This window comes from Urocitellus parryii, chromosome 1 (genome assembly GCF_045843805.1).
Source record: "Urocitellus parryii isolate mUroPar1 chromosome 1, mUroPar1.hap1, whole genome shotgun sequence".
In the NCBI taxonomy this organism is placed as follows: domain Eukaryota; kingdom Metazoa; phylum Chordata; class Mammalia; order Rodentia; family Sciuridae; genus Urocitellus; species Urocitellus parryii.
In genome coordinates, this window is record NC_135531.1 from 241,685,281 (window position 1) to 241,701,012 (window position 15,732).

General features: G+C 38.4%; 1 protein-coding gene across 3 annotated transcripts in view; it reads left to right on the top strand.

Annotated features, from left to right (window-relative positions):
* Window positions 1-11,092, top strand: part of Myo1b (myosin IB) — a 168,684-nt gene extending 157,592 nt beyond the window's left edge. For 2 of the 3 annotated variants that reach the window (XM_026389040.2, XM_026389041.2), the window contains 4 exons: window positions 2,158-2,290; window positions 2,846-2,998; window positions 4,356-4,483; window positions 9,576-11,091. In XM_026389040.2, the coding sequence (XP_026244825.2) occupies window positions 2,158-2,290; window positions 2,846-2,998; window positions 4,356-4,483; window positions 9,576-9,699 (538 nt within the window). In that variant the 3' untranslated portion in view covers window positions 9,700-11,091. Of the gene's footprint in view, window positions 1-2,157; window positions 2,291-2,845; window positions 2,999-4,355; window positions 4,484-9,575 lie in introns of all 3 variants that reach the window. The other variant, XM_026389039.2, reaches the window with a different exon arrangement.
* The last annotated feature ends 4,640 nt before the right edge of the window (window positions 11,093-15,732 follow it).

Below are 15,732 nucleotides of genomic sequence, written 5' to 3' on the forward strand. Positions count from 1 at the left end.
AATAAACTTGCATTTAAATTCCTATTTTCAGATTTCTCTTTGCAATATGTTGTAAATACCATCCCAATCTTCCTGCCCTAACAAGCCAGGTCAGAAACTCATTCATAAGATCAACAAAAGTGAAACAGTGTGTTAGTCTCTGGGTGTTGCATAAGCATGGGTTTGTGGTGTCCTTCGGTCAGCTAACTCATCGGTCATGACTTCAGTAGCCTGTGCAGCAAGTTCAGCTGCTTTATTATCAACACCACATACTCAGAAAAAGAAGGAACACAATTGCAAGTTTGGCAAGTGAAGTCCTTGGCGAAGACTGCTTATCTGATTATTTGTATATATCCTGCACCCATCATTTCCCCCCACAATTACTAATTTCATCTGGCACTTATAAAAAAGTACTTGTATAATTTCAAGCCAAAAATCTTCTAACTTGTTTTAGTAACAACTTGTTAACTTCTCCTAAAGACTGACTTAGAAATAAAAAAAAATTTTAGTCTAAATACTCACATGTATTTCATATATTGTCTCCATCTTCATGTCTATTTGAAAGCTCTTTATATATATATATATATATATATATATTAGTTATAGATAAACACACAGTATCTTATTTATTTTTATGTGGTGCTGAGGATCAAACCCAGTGCCTTGCACATGCAAGGCAAGCACTGTACCACTGAGCCCCAGCCCCAGCCCCGAAAGCTCTTCTTTTTAAAGGACTAAATGAATGCAAGTTGCCGGTCTCATTGGCTTTAAATATTTTAAGTTGCACAGCTTCCTTGTTAGCTGATGTGGCTGTTCCAACTGGTACTTACTCCCTTACATCCAACATAGTGCCTGAATCCGGAGTCATCCCAAGTGCCTGCTCTGTGAAGCCTGCTTCAACAGGAAAACTGTCTGGATGCTTTCTCTGGCAACTAATGCCATTCAACTTTCCTTTTATGCACTTAGAGTCACCTTCTTAATGAACATTCCGTGTAGATGACTCTTAGAAACTGGAGGCCGGAGAGTACATTTTGAGAAGGCAAACTAGCAGGCTCTTAGCACTTTTCATTATTTAAAACATGCCTAAATAGGAACACACCAAAAAAAGTTCACTTCAAGCCAAGTTCTTTTTGGGTAGTTTTTGTCAGTTTTCAGGGACGGTGGTGGTGCTCTCACATCAAGCAGTGGGAGACGTGGAATAATTAGCCCTCCCACCTCTCTGTGAAACAGCAGCTCCTATGGGCGTTGGCCTTTCATATCCCAGGAGCTGTGAAGCACTGGCCACCTACATGGATTTTTCTTCCCTGATCCTCCACCCACGATGCAAGCATTTAAAGTTGTGTGTGCACAGTGCCAGAATTGAATAGCTCAAAATGAAGCTTGTAGATCTCTTGAAGCTGCAGTTTTTTTCCTTGGTGTCTTTGAAGAAACTGCCCTAAGAGAGTCACTCCAGTCTATAGGGAAATTGACATCTTAGTGACACATGCAGGGTTATACCTTTGCCAGAGTAATTTGTTGGAAAGAAAGCTGCTCTGATTCTGAATGTGGGTGTTGGCCACTCTGACCACTTGGAGGCACATCCTAGGCATCTCAGCTGGGCTTCCTTTCATACCTTGCCTATTTAAAACCAGAGCTACATGGTGTACTAAGTGCTGTGTAGTGATTACGCCAAATCCATTCTTCCCCAGAAGCCTTATTGATTTTCTTCTTCTCTGTGAGAAAATGAAATTTCTCTTTGGAGAAGGTGATAGGAATGATTTCAGTTCTTTTTTCAGTGCCACATATTATTTAAAGGCATTAGTAAAGCTTCTGTGGGCAGCTGTTAACTTTATATTAATAGATTAGAAGAAATTGCCTTTTCCTTCACACGAGGCCATGTACTGGAGTCTAGCCCTCGTTGTTAGTGATTTCTATCTTGATTGTTCCATGGGATAAGGTTTTTATCAAAATCCTACCTACCAAATGCCATGATCACATCTAAAATATATTTGAAACAGGTTTTAAGTTTTCATTTTCAACTTACATTTAGGACAGGTGCAAGTGAAATATATAAAATAAATTGATATTACTTTTCATGAAGTTGTCAGGTACTCCTTGGAAGTAACTGACTTGTTTCCTTTTGCCCACAGTACTTCCATTTGAAACCATTTCTAACATGCAGGAATTGTTTCTTCTTAGTGTTGGGCAACCATTCCAAGGAGCTTACCTGGAAATCAACAAGAACCCTAAGTACAAGAAACTCAAAGATTCCATTGAAGAAAAGATCATCATTGCTGAAGTTGTGAACAAAATTAACCGTGCTAATGGGAAGGTAAAAATGCTAACCTTGAAGATTTGAGAGGCCCCCAAGACAGTCTTCCTTAGTTTTCTGAATGTTAAAATTTACATCTCCCCTGGCATGATGGTGCATGCTTGTAATCCCAGCAGCTCTGGAGGCTGAGATAGGCATGTCGCGAGTTCAAAGCCATCCTCAGCAACAGCCGCTAAGCAATTCAGTGAGACCCTGTCTCTAAATAAAATACAGAATAGGGCTGGGGATGTGGTTCAGTGGTTGAGTGCCCCTGAGTACTCAATCCCTAGTACCCCCCCCAAAAAAAAATTTACATCTCGTATTCTCAGTGTAGTTAACCTGAGGGGATTTCACCTTACCTTTAGGCTTAGGCAAAATTTTGCTTACTCTGAAATTTCTATGGATTTAAATATGTTATTTATGTCCTTTGACCTATTCTCAGTTTATATAGATATGCTTCCTGAAAGATGCTGAAATAAAATGTGCATTTCTGCAAATTACTAATGCTTTGAACTTATGGACCATTTGGGGGTGTTTGTGTTCACTGGTTTTACATCCCTTTTGGTTTTGTTTTAGAGTACATCCCGAATTTTCCTCTTAACAAATAATAATCTCCTTCTCGCTGATCAAAAGTCTGGACAAATCAAGTCAGAGGTTCCCCTGGTGGATGTGACCAAGGTATCGATGAGCTCACAAAATGACGGCTTCTTCGCTGTCCACCTCAAGGAGGTAAAAGTTCACCTACTGACTTGACGAGAGTGTTTCTCTGTCCAATTTCTCAGCCATGGATTTAAAATTTTCCCCATCAGACTAGTACTATTGCCTGATGTCCTCCCTACTGATTTACAAATTTTGGCTATGTTAACTCCTGTATAAAATCTCATGTTCGGTTTTTCAATAATTGAATAAGGTTAGTCACTTATATTGATTTGCTCACTTGATGTTTTAAATTATGTCTCTTCCTGTTCTTTATTCTGCATACCAACTTACATATGTCTTCTTGTTCATTTTTGATTTGTTGTTTTTTTATCAAAGGACAAAACTGCATTAAAACCATTGCCTAATGATTTTGACCTAAAGGTTTCCTAAGGTTCATACTTTCTGCTTAACCAGGACCTCCTAGCTTGAATGGAATGGTTAAGTGTAGTAGCTAGACTTGTTCTCATTAACTGTGATGCCTGTGGCCATCCCAATTTTTCTTATCTTTAAAATGGGGATAATAATTTCCCTACTTCATTGCATTACTATGAAGATTAAGTGATACTGTATGTAAAGTGCTTAGCACAGTACCTCTCATGTATAATACCATTACTAAATACACAAATGTCAACAAATGTTAATCATATTTAGGGATATGCATCTAGGTAATATAGTGACACTGACCGACTCCTAACAGAAAAACCCAAAAGCTTTCCTTAGCCTGTTTTCCCCACCATGCATTTTAACATAAAGGGGGTGTTTTGAGTCACAGGACAGTGATTATCAACCTCAAGTACACATTAAAGCAGAGTGGTACTCTTAAGAAATGCTGACTTTCAGACCATACCCTCAGAATGAAACATAAGCATCCTATTTTTGGAAAGTTCCCCCAGATGATTCTCCTGTGCAGCTTAGGTTGAAAGCTGCTACTGTAGGACATTTGTTGCAAGTGTTATTGTTGTTATTTTTTTTCAACCAAATCACTGAGGAGTTTTTAAAATAGCTTTTTCAGAATGAGTCATAAGCTAGGTCAATGCTCCTTGATCCTGAATGTGCAGACCCACCACCCAGGGATCTTGCTGTGGACTCTTATTCAGCGGCTGCTGTAGCAGAGCTGAGATCCTGCTTCTCTAACAAGCTCCCACATGATTTGGATGCTCCTGCGTGTCTGTCAACCAGCTTTGGTAGCAAGGGGTCGGATAACCTTACTCAAGTGCCCTGGCCAGTTGGAAGAAGTACGGCTCTTGTCCTTACTGTTTACATTGGGGAAATGGACTCCCGTGTCTGAAGTTTTAAGGAGACTGTAAATAGGTTTTCAGCCAACCCTGTAAACACTTTCCTCCTCAGCTGTCTTTAATTATCTCTGACTCTCGGCTTGTCCTTTCAGGGCTCAGAAGCAGCTAGCAAAGGAGACTTTCTCTTCAGTAGTGACCACCTGATTGAAATGGCCACCAAGCTGTATCGCACAACTCTCAGCCAAACCAAACAGAAGCTCAATATTGAAATTTCTGATGAGTATGTTCATATATTGTTTAATGCACCTTTTTGCTTTTAGTTTTATAATTTTAGTTCAGCTCTTTGATCTCATTCATTAATACAGCAGCTACTTATGTACCCAGTAAGTGTCTAGTATTCGTTCTGGTTAAAGGACAGGCAGTGGATGGCACTGTCCAAGTCCCTACCTCAGGTACCTGACATTCTAGTGGGAAAGAAGAAGATACCCAAATAAGATAATAAGTAGGTGGCAGGGTTTGGACTAGTGATAGGTGCTTGTGGTAGAGGGAAAAAAAGCAATAGTCAGACGGTATTCTTCTTAACAAGAAGGTCAGGGAGTCCTCTTTGATTCCGTGACTCCAGTAAGGAAACGAACCGGCAGCAATCTCAAGAGAGACTTTACAGTGCAGAGCAGCAACAAGTACAAAGGCCCTGAGATGGGAACAAACTTTGTAGCAGAGCAGACGGTAGAAGACCCTGAAGAGAAAAACATAGCCTACTCATGTAGAGCTTGGTATCTGAGCTAAGTTGAGACTTTACTAAGGATGATGAGAAACCATTATAGGTATTGAGCAAGGATGTGGCAGGATCTGATTTATTTTCAAAGATGGCTTTGGTTGCATGTAGACAGTAACTACTGGGAGGCAGGGATGGAAGCAGGACTCTGAGCTGTCTAGTGCAAGGGTGATGTGGCTTAAGCTAGAGTGAGGTGGTGAGAGGTAGCCAGCTTCTGAGTGTAATTTGAAGGAAAACAAAGTGTATTAACAGATTGGGTGTTAGGCGTTAGGCTTTTGTTGCAGAAGTAGATATTGAGGGATGAGGGGTTTAGAAGTGGCCAGGGAGATTCTGAATGGTTAGATTTGAGATGACTTTTTTTTATATACATTGGTAACTAGAGTTGGAGTAAAGGCCTTCCATGTTAACAAGGGGGTATTAGTGCAAAGACTGGTGCAAATTTGAAACTTGCTTTTTCTTCATTTCACATTTGTGTTCAAATTGTAAAGGCTAATTATTTGCATATAGGATGGGACATCCCGCCATATATTAAATATACACATGTGAGGTGTTTGAATGAATTTGAGTGACTAAATTGATTAATACTTAACTGATTATTTGTTATTAATAATAACATTTATTAATAATATCAATAATTCACCAACAACTTATATACTTCTTTGCATATGTTAGAAAGATTAGATAACCAGATAACATAGGAAGATTTTTTTTTCTTTTCTTTTTTAGAACCAGGGATTGAACTCAGGAGCACTCAACCACTGAACCACATCCCCAGCCCTATTTTGTATCTTATGAGACAGGGTCTCATTGAGTTACTTAGCATCTCACTTTTGATGAGTCTGGCTTTGAACTCACGATCCTCCTGCCTCAGCCTCCTGCACCTTTGGATTACAGGCATGCACCACTGTGCCCTGCTGAAGATTTTATTTTATAATTCAAAGTTTTTCATGCTGGGGATGTAGCACAGTGTCAGGGTACTTGCCTGAGACTTGTGAGGCCCTGGGTTCAATACCAACACTTAAAAAAAAAAAAAAAATCAAGAGTTTTACAGTTTTTTAAAAGAAGTTTTTGTTTTGTTTTTGTTTAAAATAAATTTATACCTATCTCAGCCCCTTTGTGAATCACACTCTCAGTGATGTTAGGATTTATGGTATCTTTAGCTCATCCTCAGTTCTCCCTGAACACTAGGGATATTGATAGGGTAGGAGATGGAGCTTTATGGGTACACTACACTGGGAATGGATGTTTGGACTACATAACTTGTTACTTTCTTATAAAAACAAAATAAAGAATATTAGGGGGAAAAAAGATAACAGCAGATTAAATTCCATTTTAATTAAAGTTTTAACCTGTCAGGGCATGTTCGAGCTTTTAACTCCCTTTGGTAGAGGTTTTTCATAATTTGGGATTCTGGGCTTGGTAGCTCCTGCCATTTCCTGCTCATCATGAGATCATATTTATTTCAAAGGTTGATATATTCCCCCTCGGTACATGGATGAAGCAGCCTCATAGTTGCCCATGGAATTAATAGGGTTATCTGTACAGAGGCAAGAAATCACAACTAATCCAGACTTCAAAGGATGGTACTTTTAAGCACTTCCTATATTGATATTCTAAGAACTCTACTCTTAAAGAATGTTAAGGAAAATGTGCTATGAAAGAAATGTTCTCTGGTGAACATGGAAAAGCAGTCTTACCATATGACTTCTCAGAACCTCTGAAATCTAGTTACACACTTTGACTCTCTGGAGGGGCTTTGGAAGATGGAATGGACTGTGTTTCCCAAATGTAGTCAACCACCCACCGAAGCCCTCTGGTGGATCTCCCGGGCTGTGTTCAGAGGCACACCACTCAGGAAATGGTACTGGATGAGTTCACTTCTGGGCATTCAGGACTCTGCCTGTCAGAGAGGTGTATGGTATTCTGATGGTATAGTGTGGCCACGTGAAGACCACAGATACATGACAACATTGTCACTCCTCTCCTCTGGTTCCCAGTGGTTGGGTGTTCTGATAAAAGTAAAGCAGCTGAAGGAAGAAGTTTCCAGTGCAGCTCTTTCAAAACCCTGGGAGCTCCTTGGTCAGGGATGCCTGGGTCTGTGTTTTCAGCTGACAGTGACTTGACTCCATTTCCTTGCCAGCTGCAGAGAAGCAGTGTCAAAAACAGTTTGCAGTTCAGTGACTAACCCCTTCCTCGTCACATCGTTTTTGGAAGGAGAAGTAGCGATTCTAACAAGCCCAGTTTCTGTAGTCATTATGGATAAACTGAACATTGGTTTTCAGGAAGGCAGTCAATCTTAGTGCAGTTTTTAACTTGCCCAGGTAGAAATGAGAATTGAATTCATTGAGAGACTCAACCGCCTTATATGATTCCTAATTCTTTTTTTTTTTTAATTTTTTTAAAAGTTTTTATTTTGGTTGTAGATGGACACATACCTTTATTTTATGTATTTATTTGTATATGGTGCTGAGGATCGAACCCAGTGCCTCACACATGCTGGGCAAGTGCTCTACCACTAAGCCACAACCCCAGCCCCAGATTCCTAATTCTTAAACTCACAAATGATTTAGTTGATAAACATTGCATTTTGAGGATAACCTGCAGGTGTCCAGAATTTCTAAAAATGAAGTCCTGAATATAGTGAAAACTACAGTGAATTTGTTCTACCAAATATTTTAAATATATGTATCATTTAATATATTAAATCCAAACAACCAGTCTATGTCGTTTTTACTTTGAAATTCTAACTGGTATTAATGCTGCAAAATAATGCATTCCATGTAACTGTTTGCTGGAACATGATTTTCAGTTTTGTCCTCTTTGAAATGGAGATGAATAGTAGTCATCGCCTTCTTAGATTGTGTTACAGCTGAGTTAACACAAGTAAGTGGCCAGGAATAGTATGGTACATGGTCCCCAATGCTTTTGAGCTGTTGATATTTCTAATATGAATCTTGGTCATGAGCTATGAACATGGAGACATTAAATGTATGTTAAAGTCAATAGGAAAAGAAGGTCCTACACTTTGCACACACCACATATGATCGTTGAAAATGAAAATGTAAAATATTTGATTTTACATACATATATATGAATTTTTATTGAATTTTTTTGAACATTTTTTTTCTTTGAGGCACATGAATAAAAGCATACAGACCAGAAACATATCTCAGATAGGCAAACGTGGAACTATAGCTCTTCTTTCAGTCCTTTCAAGTGGAAAAGAAACAACCCATTTAAAAGGCCATCATGCTATCTTTGTAAAACAACTGATGAATTAGAAGCTTTCATGTTATTTTGCTCCAGAAATGATGTTTGCAAAACACAGCCTCTTCAGACCACAAAACTAAGTTGACATATCCAAATGAAATTGTTCAGGCCCCTGCTGCTACTATGGATGACCATGAGGAGTGATCTGCCAAATACCTGTTACTCACTTAGCAATGTGCCAGCAACCCAGAAAAACTGTTCCCTGAGAACAGAGAAAACATTGTTATGGGATATTGATGTGGTAGAGAGAAAAGTCAATGGTTTTGAGATGGGAAGACCTGGTCCAGTTGTGCTACTCTAATGCCTCCCAAGAGATGCAGTCTCTGAGAGCAGGACTCTCATTTTATACAGCTGGCTGTCCCTCACAGTGCTGGGTACAAAGAACAAACTTGTAGACAGTCACTTGTCCCCGGCTGGTCTGCAGAAGGAAGGATTTGAACTAGAATATGTTTTTTTTAATGTATCACATATACCACTGGTGGGGTAAGAGGTAGTTTTAGGTGTACACTAATGGATTTTTAATGTTTTAAAATTTTAAATTTAAATTTTTTTGTGTGTGTATATGGTTTTTGTTTGTTTGGTTTGTTTGTTTGGGGGTAGCAGGGATTGAACCCATGGGCACTTAACCACTGAGCCTCATCCCCAGCCCTTTTCATTTTTTGAGACAGGGTCTTGCTAAGTTGTTGAGGCTGTATTTGAACTTGTGATCCTCCTGCCTCAGCCTCCTGAATTACTGGGATTACAGGCATGTGCCACCATTCCCAGCTTTTATATAAATATTCTAATGATTATTAAATGACAGATCAAACTCATGGCTTTATCATTCTATAGTCACTATTACTTTGAAATAGTTTTAGCTATAAATAAATATTAACATAGTATACATGTGCAAATATGACAAAAATTGTGCAAGAAATATATGCACACCCAGTGTTTGGAGAAGATCGCAAGGCTCCTTCCTGTTTTGAAATTCTCAATTTCATTTCTCAGTTTGTTGATAATTTAATCAGACCCCTCCCCAGTTTATGTTTTTGCCAGAAGCAAGACGGAAATAGGACATGTTGGTCTTTCCTTTTGAAACATGGAAATAATTATTCTCAGCTCTTCTTGCCTTGTTGGAATATGTTTAGTTAATGAGCTCCGGCTTACTTAGGGCTGAATGGCTACTGGAAGTAAAAGACAGTAATACAATTCTGTGTTAAGAGGTGTTAATAAGAAGAGGTAATCCTTGTCAAGATCAATATCCCATTAAAAAACAAAATCTAATGTTACTCGAATCACCATCTGTTTTGTATATACCTTAATTTGTTTGATTCTTTTCTCCTAGGTTCCTGGTACAGTTCAGGCAGGACAAAGTATGTGTGAAGTTCATTCAGGGCAGCCAGAAAAATGGAAGTGTCCCAACATGCAAACGAAAAAACAACCGTCTCCTTGAAGTTGCTGTCCCCTAACTGCCGCCTCCTGTCTCCGCTTTCATGGACTCCTTGTAATAGTGCAATTTTGTTTTGTTTTGTTTTGTTTGGGTTCATTGTATGTTTGGGAACTGCCAAAGGCTAACCGATAGAGTCCCTTGGCAAAATAAAAGTATTTGACTAATCAATTTTTATTATTGGAATAGTTTAACCCTTCACTACATATTCTGTCCTGGGGCAGGATTGTAGAAACTAACAGTGTCTGTTTCTAATGTCATATGTGTTTTCTCTTTAGTTACCATGTTAGATTTGTGTACCCCTAAATCAACGTATTATTCATAAATCATTAACCCATGTAAGTGTAGAAAACGGTCTTAAAAGATAGTACACTCATTTATCAAATATTTATTGAATGCCCACTCTATGCTGGGCACTGTGCTAAATGGTATAGAAACTTATTAGGAGTCTTTTTACTTTTAAGGCGATTGCATTCTGGCTGGTTTGTGCTGGTTTAACAACAGCTGAGAAGGTTTCACAAGACTGGGACCAAAATAATAACTGCTAATGATGGACAGCATTAGTAGGATCCCTGTAACAGGATCACAAACAATACACACTTCAAAAAGGGCTGGTCCTAGAAGAAATATAAATATGACTGGGTAAAATCCCTCTCCATCTTTTTCTATTTGAAAAAAAAGAAAACTGGCATTTGAACAGGACATTTTATTTGTTTGGATCTCCTGTAATTACTTTTAACAGTAGAAAACAGAAGCCTTATTTTAGAAAAAGTGACAGAAGGAGTCTGGTAAGACTGTTTCTGTTTCTGGTGAACATCATATAGGATCCTAGTATGTTAATATCTGCAGTGTTGTTTTCACTGGAATTTGAATAGCTATTTTCCCAGCTAACACATGAAGTTAGGCTGAAAGCCTCTTACAGAGTGGCAGACGTTCAGTATGATGTGCAATAAACATCCGAGATCTTTTTTGAAAGTTTTATTTATAGTATACATTTTTGTATGAAAGAGGTGGTTGGCACAGGGTGCATATTCTAGTCAAGGATCAAAAGTAAGTTGGTGTTAAATTGCGGGGCTTTTTTTTTTTTCTCTCTCCTTTCAAATTTACAATAAGGATTCATTTTGGAAACTACGTTTTTAAACTTTGAAACCAAATTGTTTCTCATTTGGGAGGATAATGTACATATCTTGGTATCATGTTAAATAATAAAATTGTTCTAATTTGGTGCCACTTGCTGGATCACAACTGTATTTTTGTATTTCAAACTATTTTCGTATGTTGTGTGTCAAATGTATTGTCTCATAGAATGGCTTTACAATCCAAACATTATGTGTTCTCTGTGCTAATTGAATTTCACTAATCTTTTATAAACCAGAAACAGTCATCGAAAATATTTTCTAAGGATTTTCTTTTGATTTTTGTACTTCAAAAAAAATTGCTCACATAAAGAAATTCTCAGGAGTCTTTGTGTTTATTGGTGCAGGTAGAGGATAATTGTTTTCATTCTTTTTCACTATGGACCTAAAGTGGTAGATTGATCATTCCTGTAATAGATGAATAGAAATTTGGGACCAAGAGTAGTTTTAATTTGTTTTTTTTTTTAAATAGGGAACATGTTTACATTGTTCAACATACCAGTTAGTGCAAAAAGGTGTAAAATACAAATTCTCCATCCAATCAGTCACCCATCTGCTCAGTTCCTGTCCCACCCCGCAAAAAGTTAAACTTGTTTTCAGTTGCTTTTACTACTTTTTGCAAATGCTTGCAAAGAAATAAGACTATAGACTTATCTTCCCCTGTGTTGGCAGACAAAAGCTGTTATGTGTTGCCTTGCTTTTCTCTCCCAGTGGAGGATCATGAAGAGATCCTTGCTCTGGTTACCAAGGCAGTCCTCCCTGGTATAGATGTGTTGTAACTATTCACAGGTCTCTAGTCATCATCATTGGTAGCTTCCTGAATGGAGCTTCAGGATGAAAGTCCCTAATGAAAGTCAGCATGGAAAAGACTAATGTTCTGTGGGTCTATGTGTTAAATTTTCCCAGATATCTTATTTGCAGATTATTCACTGTGAGTTAGCCACAATAGCAGTTACCAACCACATATTTTCCAAAGTATTTGTTTCAATGGAGAAATCATTTAATCTTAAACTGCATTGTTATGCAAGGATTTAAAAAATGTCCACATAGAGATTTTAAGTGAGAATTTTATTTTAATAACTTTTGTCACTTATAGTTTTTGTCACTGAAATATCCAATAATTTGGGAGCATGGAGCTTATTCTACATGAGCTATTGCCTTTACTTGGTGGGGAAAGTTGGCTGAAGTTCATCTAGAAGGCTTTCTGTATACCAGGCTGCAAATGTGCCTTCCTATAGTTGTTAATACTTGGAATACATATAGTGAGGACCTCCTTACTTTTCCATGGAGCAAGTGATTAAGGAAAATGTAATTGCTGAGAGCAATTATTTAGAGATTTTCAGTTTAGAAGTAAGATATGAAACCTTGTTTCTGAATCCTAAAGTTAAAATTGACTGTACCACTTGTCCTTTTGGAATCCCTCACATTCCCCATAAAAGAGAGCAGTTGTAACTTGACCACACTAGAACTGCGGGGAGAGCAACCATGGCTGACCCCATAGAGCAGTGTTTCAATGAGTGTCAGCCTGGATCAAAACCACAGGGAAAGCCTGTTTTAAGAAAGAATATTTTAAAAAGCAAATATCCGAGGCTGGTTCCTGGGCCATGTCCTATACCAGTGAATCAGAAACTCCAGAATAGAGTCTGAAAATAGGCATTTTAAAGAAGATCACCAGGACTGGAGTATGTAGTTCAGTGTAGAAGACCTGCCCCATGTGGGAGGCCCTGGGTTCATTCACCAGCACTGCCAACAAAGAGGGCTGGGGGATCTCCAGATGATGCACACATTAAAGTTTGAGAACCAGTAGGAAAAACAGAGTTACTTTTTTAGCTACACACAGAAGTCTAGTCTACACTAATCTTAAAAGTCCTATGGTGATTCTGATTCTGCCCAAGTGTAAGAACCACTGTCCTAGAGCGGCTTTTTAGCTGCCTGTGGCATTGTTGGCTGCATTTGCTGATACTGCTCACCCCAACCCCATGCCCAATTAGTGGTTACTGATCTCAGTCTATATCAGTAGACAAGCAACTAATAACCCTTTATCCATGAATTTCTCTCAGTGTCATGCTATAGAGTTAAGGTACTGATGACACTCCAGAACTCTTGTGTATCTTGGTCTGGTCATACAGCCTGTCTTGTTCCAGGAATGGCTTAGGTTATGCAGCCCTGAGAGGGACCTCTTAGAGTAACTGGAGTTATAAGACCTGGTTACCCAGGACGTAGACTCCTGAATTAGTCTGGGAGTGACTAGGAATCCAGAACCCTTGGAATGACTTAAGAGTTGATGTGCTGGAAAAAAACATAAGTAGATGATACTCATTAGTTGCCTGGTAGTTGCCAGGGAGTACAGCATGATTAGTGAGTTGCCCTTGACTTTGATTCCCAGTAACCACGCTACAAGGGAGGAATGTAGGAATAGTTCCTCTCTCACATACTGGTTAGTTTTGTATTTCACAATCTTGGAATAATAACTTGGACCCAGAACTCAGATGTTGAGACTTCAGCTCAAGTTTTGAATACCTTTGCTCACCGCCCCCAGAGATAATGGAGTGTCTCTAAAGGCAAAAAGCCAGGCCAAGAGTTCCAAGAATCACAGGCATATCCTCAGTATTAAGGGTTTGGCTGAAGTCTAAGAAAACGAACTGTTTTATTATCGTATCATCTCAATTAATATGCTGAGAACTTGAGTTCATGTAATTGAGCATTATTATGATAATCAGAGCCTGATTTAAAATTCTTTTAGGCCAAATATAAAAGACAAGCACTTTTGTTTCATTATCTATTAGTTTTCATACAATAGGTTGATACTTTCTAGGCTTGATGAAATCTTCAAATAGAAGTACTCTAAAAAGATGTGTGTTGCTGGGGGGGGGTGGATTTAGTAGATTCCATCATGTGCCTCTTCTGTTCTCCCATTAAGTTTTGACCAGTACGCACCAGGTTAAGAGCCTTCGTTTTTAAGCTGGGCATTGTTTCTCCATGAACACTGCTGCACTCATTCCCTAAAGCAATTTGTCACAGAACTGAGAGGGAAGAGGAGGAAGGGCAGTAGTCTTGTTCCTCTTTGCTCCTGTGAGAAAAATAACTTTAAGTTTCCTTCATCGTTTGGAGATGTTCTGTTGGTTTCTTGGCCATCGTTAGAGGAGCTCTTTTTGCCTCTCGTTTTGATAATTCTGTCATGCTCTCTGGTTCTCAGGTTCTCACCAGCAAAACCCTAGGAAGCTTAGCCTTTCGTGAGCTGGCCCTTGCTGCAGGTCTCTTCAGCTCCGTGTCAATAGCCACACAGGAGAAAATTGCTTTTGAAACTGGTTCCTCCAAATCTTGGAAAGTTTGCCTCATTCTCTTTGGTTTGAAGATCATTTTCAAAAATCTGGAGTTAATCACAGTTCAGCAAAGCCACAATCTTCCTCATTAATTTTTCCCCTGGCATGGTGGCCAGATCCCCTCCGCCCAGTTCCATAAAATTCAACAAAAGTCTAACTTTATAACCAAGGAAAACAGTTTCAGCTTCTAAGTGTTTTAAGGAGGGAATAGGGAACAGAATCTAATTCCATGTCCACCCTATACCCTAGCAGTACTGAGGGAACAAGGATCTACTATTTACCTCAGTGTTTCAGTCATTTTCTACTCAATTTTTATTTTTTTCTTGTTCACCAGTTAATAAATCTGGCACTTTCTCTTTAAAATGTACTTTTTTAAAAATAGCTATCCCAGAACAGCATTTTATTTGTTTATTTGTGTTGTGTGTGTGTATGTGTGTGTGTGTGTTGCTGAGAATTGAACCCAAGGCCTTGTGCTTGCAAGACAAGCACTCTACAATTGAGCTATATCCCTAACCTTAAAATATACTTTTAAATGATGTAGACTTCAGAAATGTGCACGTAAAAGTGAACTCGTCCACATAACTATTACCACCCAGAACACTCATTCCCAACACAACACTCAGAAATCCTTTTCTCTGTCTCAGTCATAATCTCCCACAAAGATTACTTAAAGTTATATACAACTTTAAAAGGAGTCATACATGTAGTCTCCTGCCTGGCTTCTGTCAGTCAACATAAGTATGAGATTCATCCATTTGATGCACGTAGCTATGTTTGTGTGTGTGTGTTTTTTATTCTCCTGGCTGCATAGTAACTCATCATGTGGATAGACCAAAATTTTGTGATCCATTTTTATTGTTGATGGCCATTTGGCTGTTGTACATTGAGCTGCAGCAGACATTCTTGTACACATCAGCTGGTGACTATGTACGCACATTTCAGCTCAATGTATCCCTAATAGTAGAAGTGTGGATGGTAGGATAAATGTATGCTCAGCTCTAGTCAATTCCATCTACCTGACTTCCAAAGCAACTACCAGTTTATATGCCACTGGCAATTGCTCTACATAATTGACAGACCTGGTATTGTCAGTCTTTTCAATTTAGGTCCTTTTGGTAGATCTTAGCTTTAATCTGCATTTTGCTGCTAATGAATGATCTTGATCATCTTTCAATATCAGCCATTTGGATATCATCTTTTATAAAGTGCCTGTTCTAGTATTTTACCAATTTTTCTGTTGTCTCCTTTCTTTTTGATCTGCAGTTCTGTGTTTTATGTGTATGGTGTGTGTCTTCTCACAGTCTTTGGTTATCTTTTTATTTATTACCAGTGTCTTGATAAACAGAGATTCTATTTTAGTGTAGTCCAGTTTATCAGTTATTTTTTTATGTTTACTGTGTTTTGTTTCCTCTTTAAGAAATATTTGTTCTCCCAAGCTTATGAAGATAATTGCCTGTATTTACTTACTGAAGTCTTACTGTTTTAGTTTTCACATTTAGATCCTCAGTCCAACTGGAATTGATTTTTTTTTCTTTTTTTAATGGTGTAGAAAGACAAGATTTGTTTCTTTTCCTTCATGTGGATATCCAGTGAGTG